The sequence below is a fragment of the Lepidochelys kempii genome, chromosome 13 (assembly GCF_965140285.1).
Source record: "Lepidochelys kempii isolate rLepKem1 chromosome 13, rLepKem1.hap1, whole genome shotgun sequence".
NCBI classification, from domain to species: domain Eukaryota; kingdom Metazoa; phylum Chordata; order Testudines; family Cheloniidae; genus Lepidochelys; species Lepidochelys kempii.
In genome coordinates, this window is record NC_136392.1 from 28,329,700 (window position 1) to 28,344,144 (window position 14,445).

At 50.3% G+C, this 14,445-nt stretch overlaps 1 protein-coding gene across 3 annotated transcripts in view; it reads left to right on the top strand.

The window, feature by feature from the left end:
• The window catches only part of NECAB3 (N-terminal EF-hand calcium binding protein 3), a 108,703-nt gene that overhangs the window by 14,650 nt on the left and 79,608 nt on the right, over window positions 1-14,445 (top strand). For all 3 annotated transcript variants that reach the window (XM_073309904.2, XM_073309905.2, XM_073309906.2), the window contains exon 2: window positions 11,582-11,606. In XM_073309904.2, the coding sequence (XP_073166005.2) occupies window positions 11,582-11,606 (25 nt within the window). The remainder of the gene's footprint in view (window positions 1-11,581; window positions 11,607-14,445) is intronic.

The following is a 14,445-nucleotide window of genomic DNA, read 5'->3' on the forward strand; positions in this document are numbered from 1 at the left end:
CCTGGCCCAGATGTGTGGCTGCACATGGTTGACGGCTCTTTGTCAATAGCCTGAACAGATCAGCCTCACATGCCGCAGGGGAGCAGAGCCGTGCAGGAACGAGCCATGTTTACAGAATCACTGTTCTTGATCATCGCTGCACCCTGAGGTCAGTCTTCAGACAGTCCTGGGATTCCCTTTGTAGATCAGAGAAATCCAAGTCTTCTCAGGAAAGAGGTGAAAGGTGGCACTGTGCTGGAGGCTCAGCTTTTGCTAATAGCCTCCGAAAGACAGAAGAAAGCCTTTCTCTCACAGCCATAGGCTTTGAAGTGTTTGGCATGTTTATGCTGAGACAGCAGAACCTTCCAGCTGGTGTGGTGGCAGAGACGCCCCACTCAAATCGTGCACAGCAATAGCAGATGGGATGTCCATACGGGACGGCCAGGGAGGTTTTTTTCTAATCTTTTCCCTGTTCCTCCTTTTCTGTAATTTTCCCAGATGACCTTTCCCTCAGCATGTTCTGCCCGTTTATCAACAGGGAGATTCATTAAGGCAGCAGCCTGTTTTCCTCACTGCTTTTGAATTCTGGTTTCTTGAATGCCCAGTGTTCTGCACAATGGGTGGGATTTTCCACAGCTCCTTAGTAGCCCCTAGAAGTGACTTTCCTAGGGCACTTTGGAAGATTGCACACAACGTAAAGATCGTGTCCTAGCCTCATGTGAATCCTTGCCAGAAGTTTTACACCTATGAACTCCCCATAGGGGGAGGGGAGAGGATCTGTGTGCTCGCAACTCTGTTCTCTCCTTTTCTTCAAGTGTGGGGAGTTGGGAACTTCTCTTCCCCCCCGTCCCTCCACCCAAGTATGGACAGCACTGAAGCCTATGACGTACAGAGAGGTTTCAAGGATCATTTTATTTATTTTTGGAAAGTACTTTCTGATCTTTGGATAAAGGAACTGATTGAGTTTGAAGTACAGTGTTTTTATTCCAGTATATTTCCACTTCTGAACATCTCCAGTGCCTGGGAGACTTTTCTGCACTCCAGTGCTTCAGCACTAGGGACTCTGTGTGAAATCTTACCCTGTTGTGACTGCCAGCCCTGGGATCTGAGAATCCAGCCGAGTTCATGCATTGTTGTTAATGATAAAGGTTCTGCATTCAGCGCAATTCTGCTGAAAATGTGAGAGCGTGAATAGAATCCAGCTCGCTGTCCCAGGGCAAGAAGGAAACAGATGGCACTAAAAACCTCCTTTCCTCCCTAATTCATCAGGTCACTTGAGCAAGATGGTGCCAGTTTAGACACTTTCCTGACCCTTCAGAGAAAATCATTGTAGTGCCTACCTGGTGCTCTCCCAGGCCTACTTTACAACCAGAAGACAAACTAATGAGCCCAGGCCCCATGGGGTGGGTAGAGCTGCGCTCCTCAGCCACTGTACCAAAGTTATGCCAAGGCTGCTGCTTTCCTTGAAATCCTTTCCTTGTTCTCTCCCTGCCCCTCTGTTCATTGTCCATCGGATCTAAACCTGGATTGTTAAGGCTGGCTTATCTTCCACCCACTCCGCCAGAATCGTCCCTGACCTCTCTGTTGTTATGATTAAGTCAGAGATTTTCCTTTCTGTGCTTCTCAGTCTCGCTCTCTGGCTCTTTGTCAGACTCTGGGATGTTGCCTTGCAGAAATGTGAGTTCCTCTTTTAATTCCCTGGAGGGATCCCGTCTGAGAGTCCAGGAGCTGAGGATGTTATCTTGCCCTGTGGCAGCGGAGGAGCTCCCAAGGCACTGAATAAATTCATAGGGAGCTTAACAAAGAAATGGCTGTTGCTTCAGCACTTGCTCTCTCCCCTTCAGCATCTTTAGTCTATTCAATTGACAGCTTCTCAACGCAGGGACCGGGGCTGTGGCTGGCGGTGAAAAGTACCAGAAAGCGGCTCTGGAGGGAGACTCGGCATTACCTGCTTTGAGGGAAGGCAGCAGCAAAAGCATCTAAGGGAGACTATCTCTCAAAATACATGGTCCTATTACAGGATGATGGGCCCCTTTAAGAGGGGGCAGGGGTCCAGTGCACCTGTGACTGATTACCTGCTGCTCACTTAGGCTTAAGGGAAAGCACCTGGGCCGTACAAAGAGGGAAGGAGGAAGAGCAGGCTGGGGCTCTCCCCCAAATGAATAGGGGTCACGTTGTGGATGATTGTGTGCTGTGGGTTAAACACAGGAGAATTAAAGTGTCTGGGGAGAGAGTCAATGAAGCACACAGGGAGGTCTCAAAATGGGGAGCTGCTTTGGGGATTGTAATTTTCAATCACGGGTAGGCGGGGCAAACCCCAGCACACGGATCCCAGGTGCAGGGGACTGGATGAGTTCTGGCTCCCTGTCATGGCCTCGGGGAGCTCTCACTCCCCGCTGTGGGCCCAGGGCCATGGTCGGGGCACAGAGCTTCTCCAGTCTTAGGGCCGCAGGGGTGTGGGAGAGAAAGGAGCAAACAGGTTGTGGGGGCTACAGTGGGGGAGGGGGGGTGCAATGGGGCGGACCGTGGATGGAACAGGTGGGGCCACGGGGGAATGGGAAGAATGGGGTGGGGTTGTGGGTGGGGCCACAGGCAGAAGGGGCGGAACGGGGGCAGAACTGCAGGTGGAAGGAGTTGGGAGGGGGTCCCCACTTGCTCTGGCCCAGGGCCTCACGAACCCTTAATCTGCCTCTGGCTGGGACATAACAGACTGATGATGGGAAACATTGATCCAGAGCCACTATGGTGAGCCATCGGGTTAGTACAGCCATGCGATAGGTCAGGGTGTTGGGGCTCTTCCCCTGACGTGCTGTGTGACCTTTGACATGTCACATGACCTCTTATACCCATTCTACAGTCGGGCAAACAGCAGCCAAGTCGTGCTTCCCACCGTGTTGTGTGTCATATGTGACATTACTCAGAGTCCAGGAGCTGAGGTCATTACCAGCCCTGCAAACGAAGTGCCGCTCCCATAGCACCAGGTCTTTCACTCGGTCTCAGCTAGGGCCCAGTCCTGCAAGTCTTACTCAGGTGAGCCTCTCTCACCCATACCTGAAGTGAGGGCACCACCTTGCATGAGGAAAGGCAGCAGGATTAGGCCCCTACTGGTGAAAAAGGCTGAGTATTCAAACCAAACAATTATTTTTAAAGGGGAAAAATACACCAGCTTCAGGAATTTAATTTAAAAAAGTAACTTCCTTTAACAACCCCCGTCCCGCCCACAGCACTTAAAATAGAATCTTACAAAATGGAAAAAACGCACTTGCTAACTGCCTAGCCAGGGGCTAATTTGGGCTGCGTGTAGAGGATTGCGATTGCCATTCTCTAGGCCATTTGAAGACATCAAGACAGCACTAATTAGGGTTCCTATTATTAGTGTGCTTTGTTCTCAAGGAATCTAGCTGCGATAGGATGGCAGGTTATCATTTCACCTGTCGGATTTCATCCCTGCAGTGGCTCACAGCAAGGAAGGCCTCATGCTTCACATGGGGGGCTGGGTTTGTTTCTCACACTCTAACAGAATTATCAGCTGTCAGACAGATAACGAGGAGAGACAGCATTTGATTGTTTTTATTGACCAATACATGGGTTGAATGCCTAGCAAGCACAGGCCCCATGTAACATCCCGAGAGGCCTCGGGATGGCTGTCTCCGGAGGTTCTTAAGCTGTTGCTTGATTTTTCTTTTTGGGAAGTGGTAAAGAAGGGGAAACAGGCAAAAGAGGTTCGTCTGCCTGTTGTTGTATCATTCCCCAGGTTAGCACCGATGGATGGATTTAAAGGGAGGGGCTGTATTCGCAGCTGGTGTAGATTGGCATTGCTCCATTGACTTTAATGGAGCTGTGCCATTTTATACCCATGGAGTATATGGAGATTGGAAATAGGCACTTGCCTCTGAGCTCTGAATCCTGCTCAGGGCTCTCTAGGGACTCAGTTACTCACAGATTAGCCCTAAACTCATAGATGGTTTCTGGCGTGATGTGAATTCAAAATCTGCTGTACAAAGGAGGAGACCTGTAGCTCCACCAAAGGCAAACTCCTTCCTTCCTCCCCTAACTCCTGGCAGCTGTTCTGAGCAGGGCAGGATCATTGTAAATACAACAGCAAGACTATGGGAGAGCCTCCCTGCTTCCAAAGTGACTTTTACCCCAATGTTCAGGGTCTGCACAACGAACATGCATCACTTAGATCGCATTTCAAGGCTTCCTAGGCACAGGAGGCACTGGGGTGAGTTCCAGGGTCCGTGGTGGTGGTGATGGGAAACTGGTCTGGTTAGTGGCTGAAAGGTGAAAGAGAACTGATACATATACATATAATAAAATAGGTGCTGAGAACAGGGTTAATAAAAGAGATGGGCCTGAACCAGACAGATCAAGTCTTGCGGTGCTTGGATCCCTGGGGGAGGTTTGACTCGTTGTAGACAGAGCATTTGGATCTGGACTTGACCTTCCCCTAAGTTCAGGTGCAGTTATCTGTCTGGGGACCCTTGTATCTCCCTCGCCACAGGGTCCGAGCGCCCCACAAACATGAATGAGTTTATCATCACGGCACTCCTGTGATAGGGAAGTACATCCTTACTTTACAGAATGGGGAAACTGAGGCACAGAGCGATTAAGTGACGAGCCCAAGAACACAGAGAGGGTCAGTAGCACAACCGGGAATTGAACTAAGTTGTAGACTGGTATCCTAACCACAAGACCAGCCTTCCTGCTTAGAGCTTGTTAGGGCTCAGATCTAGCTCTAGTTAATAAGACTTTGCACATACAGCTCTTGTACACTGGGAGTGTCTCCAGGCACCCTGCAAACCTCACTGTAGCACCCTGGGAGGTGCTGTACATAGGGTTTACCAGTTGTGCTTGACAGACAGAGAAACGGAACCACAGAAAGATGAGGTGACTTGGTCCGGATCTCACAGTGAGTCAGTTGCAGAGCCCAGGAGTCCTAGCACCCAGTCCTCTCATGTAACCAGTAGGCCCCATTCCCCTTCTGGAGGACGAATCAAACCACCTGGAGAAAGGTTTCAATTTTCTATAGCTATTCTGCATCACCTTACAGAATTGAGGAGAGACATCTACCCCTGCTCTGGAATTCTATGGGGTGGTTAATAGAGACCCATGGAGAGGATTTCATTCTCTACTGAGTTCTGTAGGGTTTTAGGGCCATTTCACAGGCTTCTAGAGAAATGTCTATAGAAAGGCTTCTCTATTTGATGCCTGTTCCATTCTAAGGCTTTTTTCCCGTGAGGATCCTTCTCATATCAAAGGGCTGTAGACACAGAACAGTCTGCAGTGTGATCAGGATGCATCTCTGCGAGCCCTGGCTCTTTGCACACAGTCAGGCTCCTAGCCTAGTCTCACTCCCTGAAGGGATGCAAACCAGAAGAGAAGGCAGTTGCCAAGCCAATGTCTGTTTAATAAGAGGGCAGCAGGCTGTGAATACAAAGGACAAAGAGCAACTGGTATGGTGATGCCAGCAGTTTGCTAGGTGATGCCACCAGACTGGGTACAGTTGTCTTGGCAGTTACTCAGGTGCACCCATGGGAAAGAGGCGGAGGAGGGAGTTCAGCATTAAAAAAAATCAGCAAGAGAGAAATGAGAGGGGGAAAAACCAGTTGATGTGGGGCAGATGCTGCCAGGTTCTCATGGCAGGAAGGGCCTTTCCCAGGTAATGATAGCCAGAAGCTGTCCTGTGGCAGTGAAGGCCCGCACTTGCCGAGCAGCATCACGAGCACTGGGCCAATCACTGATTTTTGGGATTGGCGGCAGTTTTGTAAAAACCAAATTTGGTTTGGGGCGAATCCAGTTCTGAAATTTGTTTTGCATGTTCAGTGAATTGAAAGAATCCATTGCGGGTCCGTGCCAGAGCAGGGGTTTGAGCCGGAGTTTCCCACCCCCCAGGAAAGCAACCTGTGCCCAGAGCTCACGGGTTAACTCCCCTGTGAGGTGTGCACTGGACAACAGGTGAGGTAAACCACTGGACCACCACAAAGGGAGAGCTGAGCGCTTCCCTGGGGGGCGTGGAGGGCTCCCCTGGAGTCTTGTGGGAGCTCTCCCTGTAGGGGTGGAGAGCAGTGGGGGGAGGCAAGGGGCAGGTGGGGGAACAGGGCTTTTAAAGAGCCACTTTGTTCCCCTTTGTGCGGAGGAAGAGGGTTGAGGAGAGCACAAGCTGGAGGTGGCGTGGGAGAGGCAGTGGACGGGTGTAAAGCTGGATCCGGTACTGACGGTGGTTAGAGCAGTCTGAACGCCTGGCCCAGGGGTGCATCCCCATTGGGACCTGGAGGGAACAAGCAGAACGATCCCTTGGCCCACAGCAGACGAGCCTCCCTCACAGCTTCTTCCACATGATGCTGGGATTCCAGGGGCGGTCTGGGAGAGGATGGGATTTGGGGTGGGGTAGGCAGGGAGCATGCAGAGCAGCCTGGATTGCAGGATGCACTCTGGGGGAGGCCAGGATTTGGGGGCTGGGTGGGGAGCTCTGCGAGAGGCTGGGAATATGGGGGGCTGGGTCGGGAGCTCTGGGAGAGGCTGGGAATGTGGGGGGCTGGATGGGGAGCTTTGGAAGAGGCTGTCAATGTGGGGGGCTGGGTGGGGAGCTCAGGGAGAGGATGGGAATCTGGGGGGCTGGGAGAGGAGCTCAGGAAGAGCCTGGGAATGTGGGGGGCTGGGCAGGGAGCTCAGGGAGAGGCTGGGGATGTTTGGGGCTGGGTGGGGAGCTCAGGGAGAAGGTGGGAATGGGAGGGGGCTGGGAGTGCAGGAGGGTTAAATGGGGCATGGTCCATGTTCTACTGTGCCCCTGCACAGGGGTAAATTTCCCCATTCTGCTCAGTGCTGTACCAGCAGTGGCAAACCGCTGGCATCTCAACCAAGAAAGGGAGTGAGTGAGGAGCTAATGCTCAGAGAGATGCCTGGTAATGCTCGTTGATTAGCACAAATGGGTTAAGATAGCTGGCGTGGGAAGGCACAGATCCTTGCTCCTGAAATGCATGTGTAATTAAACGTGTGTGTGTGTGTGTGTATGTGTGTGTGTGTGTGTGTGTGTGTAATAACTCCATGTGCTGAGCTCAGCAGAATGGAAGCTGCAAATGCAAGATACAGCAGTGGCTGGGTGCAGACAGCTCCCACTCTGCGGCTTTGGCATCCAGGGGAGAGTTTGCTTTGACTCCAGAGAACAGGCTTCTGTTGTGTCCTTTGTGACCGCCATAAATAAAGCCCAAACATTTACTCAGGGAGGGAAATGGGTTGTTGGCCACAAGTCCCCGCACCCCTCTTTAATCGCTGCATGTGGACAGGATCCACAGTGGCCAACGTTCCACCCCCCGGCTATGCACCTCAGAGCGGCTGAGGCCAAACCGAGAGCTCCCCAGAGCAGATGGATCAGAGGTGTTAGCCCGAAAAGAGGAGACGCTTTGAAAAGATCAAACGTGGCTGTGAAGTTTGTTCGCTGCATTTGTGCCGTCCTCTTGGTCCCCCTTCAATCCATGACTCCCAGCATTAAAAACCTCCCTTTTATTGACTCTCACGCAGCTCAGCTTCAGTAACGCAAGTCGTGCAGGGAAAGTCTCCTGTAGTTCTGGCTTTCCTAGCACACAGGAATGAGCACAGTGAACTCCGGGAGATGTGCCAAAGCTTTTTGCTCATTCCTTAATCACAGACATCGGCATGGCTGCAAAATAGCTCTGAGCTGGGGGATGGCGAGGAAAGGGCCGAGAGCGGCAGATTTAGCCATTGCTCGACCAGCTGGTCTGAATTTCTGACCTCAGCGACCCCCCCCGCGATGAGAATGTCCTGCATGCTGCCCCCAGACTCTCACATCCTCTAGATCCTGGGCCCTCCGGGGTAGGAACTGACTTAGTCCTCTGGGTGTGCAGCACCCAGCACAATGGGGCCCTGATCCCACCTGGGTATTTTGGGCTCTATCACAAGGTACATATTGACTATTACTAATAAATAATAATTGGAAGATTCATTAAAACAGTACTATTCTTACTGCTCAGAATAGTAGCACTTTCCTTCAGACGATCTCAAAGTGCTCTGCAAAGGAGCGTAATGCCATCATTGCCATTTTATAGATTGGGAAACTGAGGCATTACAAAGGGATGTGATTTGCTCAAGGTGACCCAGCAGCAGAGCTGGGAGGAGAACCCAGCTATCCTGAGTGCAAGGCTGGTGCTCTAGCCACTAGACAACATTGCTTCCAGGTAATTCAACTCTCACCAGCCTGTACAGTGAAAGAGGCTGTACCTCATCTGCCCTCACTGCAGAGGGCACTGCAGAACACAACCAACAGCAGGTGCATCCCCACGGGCCCAGAGACCTGGAGGGAACAAGCGGAACGATCCCTCGGCCCACAGCAGTTGAGCTGGAAGCCAGTGCAGACTCTGGAGGTGACACTTTAGTAGGCCTGGTTCCATCACATACAGCCGAGTGCTTGTGTCTGTGGCTGGAGACTAACTGGAAGGTTTGGGGGGCTGTACAAGCCGGCACTGCGGACGTTCAGAGGGTTTTTCTGTTGTATTTGGTCTTAAATGAAACTCGTTTTCAGGCTGATGCTGATCAGTTTGTAGCTTTCAGTTTGGTTTGGAGTGAGAGCTCACTTCACCTGCCCAGTGCATCTGATTTAAAATAGGAATGAATTGTTACTCACAGTTCTATCAGAGGTAAGTCCATCACCGCTCTTACACCACAGCTTTGTCTGGGAGACTGCACAGATGGGCGAGCTGCCACAGTTCCCCAAAACCACCCACACAACACAACCAGCACACAATACCCAAACACATCGTCCCTCATGTCACACACCCCTGATTTGCACCTGCACAAATCAGCACGAATCTCATAGCACAACACAAGACTGTGCACAAATCAACACAATCCTCCCAGCACAACACACACAGTTGCGGGCACACACCCCCAACTCACACTTACCATAAAGCCACGGAAGTCCCCAGTCCATCGCTAGTTATTTGGACTGTGGTAGCACCTCGCAGGCCCAGCCTCGACCAGGACCCCATTGTGCTAGGTCTGTGCACACACTGAATAAAAAGATGTTCCCTGCCACAAGGAACTTACAGTCTAGTTTATGCTTCTTTCTACTGGCTGCACTGAAGCTGGATTTCCATTTTCAGACTGATCGCTGTTCGGTTTGAATAATCCCTTTCACCAGTTTACCATGCTGTTTTTATACCTTGCCTCCCTGCTCTCTGTTTTGCTTGAGAGTATTTTGTGAGGCTTCAGTAACCTCCAGGACAAATCTACAGATTTTAGTCTCCCCACCTTTGACTTTCAGTTGTCTTTGACTAGCTCCAGACTAGCAGCCCCCTTGTAATGGGGTTCCATCAGATGAGGAGGGCAGGGCTAGGAGACACCCAGGGATTGTGCTGCAGGAAGTGGTGGTGGGGATGATTAGTTAGATCGCACGTGGTAAACAATTCCCCCCGTGGCTGGTATTGCCCACCTGAGGGAGCTATGTGGGCTTTACATCTTCCTCTGGAGCACCAGGAACTGACCACCGATGGACACAGAGTAGTGGATTCGATAGATCATTGGTCTGCCTTGGTGTGGCCCAAGGTGGGATAGCTGACAGAATGGGTTCTTGGTCTGGTCTGGTGTGGCACAAGGCGGGATAGCCGACAGAATGGGTCCTTGGTCTGGTCTGGTGTGGCTCAAGGTGGGCTAGCTGACGGAATGAGTCATTGATCTGTTGTGTATGTCCCAAGGTGGGCTAGCCAACGGGATGGGTTCTTGGTCTGCTCTGGTATGGCCCAACGTGGGATAGCCAACGGAATGGGTTCTTGGTCTGCTCTGGTGTAGCCCAAGGCTGGCCAGCAGATAGAATGGGCCATTGATCTGTTCTGTATAGCCCACAGTGGGCTAGCTGACAGAATGGGCCATTGATCTGTTGTGTATGGCCCAAGGTGGGCTATCACATGGAATGGATCATAGGTCTGTTCCGTTTGGGCAGGACTTCTAACACTATTTTGTTACCAAGGCGCACAGCCTCTGAAGTGACTGCCTCTCAATGTAAGGTTATTTCCCTTTTTTACATTTTCATTATAATGTGACTAAAAGTCACACAAGCTTTGATCAGATATAACCTCTCGAACACAATACAGCTCTGGGCCCTCACAGCCCGGCACATTATAACACTGCTGCAGCATCTTTGGCGTGACTTACAAATGAACAGGATACTCCTCAATTCATCTGAAGTCAGCCAAGTGTGTACTGATTACCAACCAATACCAGAGGAATGAAGCGGGGCGGGAGATCCCCTTAACAGTAGCTCAGCTCATCTGCTTTTGAGGTGTGTGGGTGGCAGGTCAAAGCAAGTGATAATTTCTTCTCCACCTCCTGCCTAGTATTATCCATTTTCTTTCATCAGCCTCCAAAGAAATCAGTACAAATTGTATCAGATGTGAAACAAAGGAACAGATTACCCCATTATCCAGAATTACTTTAGCCAGAAAACTGACTTTCTGTAGCCAGCTCCTTCATCATACCCAGGATGACTCTTACATGCATGTTGTAGTGGGCACAGAATCAGCTACTGCTCTGCCCTCACTAGAGGGGGAGGAGTTTTGCTGCTGGACGGGCTGCTGGTAAGGAAGATCATCTAGGGAAGGGAAGTTCCATTTCCTTAGTGCTGTTACTCAGGGATTTTTCTGATGGGTGAAATGCGGGAGGTGCTGCACTAAGTGCTGAATGCTGTTGTCTTTTTAAGGAAGTGTGGCCTGGTGGAGAGTGCACTGGACCAGAATGGGCCTCAATAGACCTGGGTTCTATTCCTGGCTCCACCGCTGGCTGAGTTACCATGGATGAATCACTGCTCTGTGCCCCAGTTTCCCTCTCTGTAAAATGGGCACAATGATACTGACTTCCTCTGTAAAACACTTGCAGATCAACTGGGGGAAAAACCCTCTATACGAGCTAGGTGTCATGGTAATTATTTTGTTTAAAGGAGCTGAAACATTGAAGACTTTAAGTAACAACCATGGTCACATGCTTGTTGCAGGTTGCAGGCCACATGCTGCAATCTGGTCCTTTCTAGTCTGGATCCCTCCATGCTCGCTTCTCTAGGAACAAAAAAATGCTCTGTGCACATGCTGGAGTTTGCTAAATCATAGACAGGCATCCTCAGGGCTCTGTAGATTGGAGGAGAGAAACAGCTTGAATAGTTTGCAAAGGAAAATCTCCTCTGAGCAAACCCATCCCACAGTGGTAATTAACACTCCAAGGATGTGTCTACACAGCAGCAGGGAAGCTGCTTCCCCATGTGGGCAGGCAGACACATGCTAGCCCTGCTCCAGCTGGTGTTCTAAAAATAGCAGTGTGGCTGCAGTGGCATGGCCTGTGGCTTGAGCTAGCCACCACAATCCTGGCCAGCCCCTGGCACATACTCAGGTGGCTAGCCTGAGCCACAGCCCTTGCCACTGCTGTGTAGCCGTAGCCCTAGTAATTTGGGTAGATTAGCACCTCATTAGGGGTCTGCAAATTGAGTGTCCTGATTTACTCTGCAGCAGGGATTGGTGCTTTTCTGTCTCACTCAGGAATGAAAAGACGATACCCTCTATCCCCAATGTTGTTACAACACGTTCTATGTTTTTCTTTTCAGGTTTTTCGACGAGCCGACAAGAACGGTGAGTACTCAGGACACGGTATCCTATTCTTGTTCCCAAGCTGCCTGTAGGAAAGTAGAGTTAATTCTTTCCCTATGGAGGTGTCTGCCAATAAAATGACAAAGAAAGGAAAAACAGCTCACCGGCTGTGAGGAAAAGAGCTCTGAACCTTCTCATCCTCCTTCCCCTGCTGCCTCTGGGAAAGCCTTTAGGGAGATAAAGAAATGGAGCACAAGAATTGCCTGTCCAGATTAGACCAGTGGCCCACCTGCTCCATAGATGTCTTTGACAGCTGCCCATGCAATAGCCCCTCCTCCTGGACAACAGAATAACTTGCTCCTAGGGGAAGTTTCTTCCTAGCTCTCTTATCCATGGTTGGTTTGTGCCCCAGCTGTATGAGGGTCTCTGTCTGACTGCCTTTTGTGTGGGTAGCGATGTATTTATAGAACTTCTCCAGGGCAACCGCAATTTACTAATTGTGTGAACCCAGCAAATAATCAACTGCCACCAAAAACAGCTTCCCTTCTGCAGATTTAAAATGAAATAAGGTGCTCTTGGGCTGAGAGCCCACCCGAGCAGAATTCGTATGGTTCTGTCTATAATGCCCTTCATATTCCAGGTGCACACGAATGTGATCACATTTTCAGGGCACCCTGGCTCTCCTGATGTTTTGTAATTCAGGCCCTTCCAATCGCGCACAGAACCTTGTGCAATCTCTCATTAAAACTGTCCCAGCTCGTGAGCCCTGTACTATACCTAGAGCCCTAGGCGTCTGGGTTTGTTGCAACAGAGGAATAAGAGAATAAGAATAAGGCTAACCCCTGTCTGTAACCTGACAATAAGTGCTAACCCCTCTGCAGCACCCGTACCTGTGCTGTTTCCATTATCCATGCTGACCTCTATACCAGGCCAGGCCTTTACTCTTTCCCTATAACCTGACGTTCATTTGATGATGCTGTTTCTGGTTTCATTTGAATTTGGCTGTTGTTGCATCCTCCCTGGCCCACACGGAAAGCAAAGCAAAAACAGACCCCCATGTAGCCCAGAGCTGGTGTCTGGCCTCCAATTGGCCAGGGCTAGAAAATGAAATCAGAGCACACTTTAACACATGCACATTATGGGCCTCATCCTCAGCTCACTTGTGCCAGATCTAGTTCCTCCCTACACCCGCCAGCACCTGTAAGACTGACGGCAGACAACAGGGGAGAAAGAAGAGTTCTGCATCCAGCAGTGCATTGACTTTGGCTGTTATGGGACTTCAGTGGGACTGGGTCCACCGTATGACTCAGCTGCTACTGGAAGAACTCCAGGATCAGAGGGGTGGCCGTGTTAGTCTGGATCTGTGAAAGCGGCAAAGAGTCCTGTGGCACCTTATAGACTAACAGACGTACTGGAGCATAAGCTTTCGTGGGTGAATACCCACTTCTTCAGATGCAAGAAGTGGGTATTCACCCACAAAAGCTTATGCTCCAGTACGTCTGTTAGTCTATAAGGTGCCACAGGACTCTTTGCCGCTGGAAGAACTCCTACATTCAGACCACAGCCACACAGCTACCTGGTTAGCCTTTTGGACCAACAGGTCCCTTTCCAGTGAAGTCCTTGTCAGTCCCACAGGGCCCAGGGTTGAGAGCTGTGCCCATCCCTCGTTTTCCCTAGTTCTAGACCCTGCAGTAAATGTGCCTGACAGAAAAAAATTGGCCTTGAAATATTGTGCTAGACCCATGGATGAAAACACAGTTTGAGAGGAGTAATCCACTCTTCTAGCAAGCCCTCCTGTACTGGCTAATAGTCATTGAGTTTAAGGCCGGAAGGAACCACTAGACCATCCAGTCTGACCTCCTGTATATCATGGATCACCAACAGTACGCAGCACCTACGCACTAAACCCAACAACCAAAATGAGACCAAAGTAAATGATACCCACAGGAGACTGGACTGTTCTGTGCCCCAGGCAGAGAACAGGAGGGGCGGAGGTGCCCCAGTGCCCGAGGCCCCTGCAGTGGTAGGGAGATGATTAAGTGAGATCTACCCAGACAATCCTGGCAAGTGACCTGCTGCAGGGAAGGTGACCCCTCCCCCCCTCAGATCATTGCTCATCTGCCCTGGGGGAAAATAGAACATGACAAGCCACATAGCCCAATGTGTTACTGTTCTGCCAGCTCTACACTGCAGAAGATTTGCCCCAGAGCCAGAGAGCAGCAAGCAGCCATTCAGCAAGGAGAATCCACTGTGACTGGTTCCTCCCGGGGCACCACCTGGAACTGGGCTACCATGGAGCCCTCTGACCCACCAGCCTGGGCTCCCTTTCACACTTTGCTGCTGTGACAATTTGCAGACACGCCCCCGGTCTTATACTTCCACCAGCATTCAGACAGGCAGGGACACACCCAACTGCAGTTAAATGCAGGCTCTCTGACCAGCCACTGCGTGTGAACCAAAAATAAAGAGGCTACAGCCAAAATAAACCCCAGTTTTCCAGCCTAGAACTCCAGAGTGGTACCATTCTGCCTTGGGCCAAGCCCCAAACAGTATGAATTTATTATGCAGTTCATGCCCTCGCAATGTGGAAGGAATATGCAACAGCCTCTCTGAGCTAAGATTCCCACACGCTTCACTCCAAACTCACTGGTTTAGATTAAAACATAAAATAAATTTATTAACTATAAAAGATAGATTTTAAATGGTTATAAGTGATAGCAAACAGATCAAAGCAAATTATCTAGCAAATAAACAAAAACACAAAGCTTAATATACTAGATACATTGGATATGAATAGCAGATTCTCACCCTAATGGATGGTACAGGCAGACTTGTAGATTCTTAAAGCAGAAGCTGCATTAGCTTTACAGGTTGGGTTTTT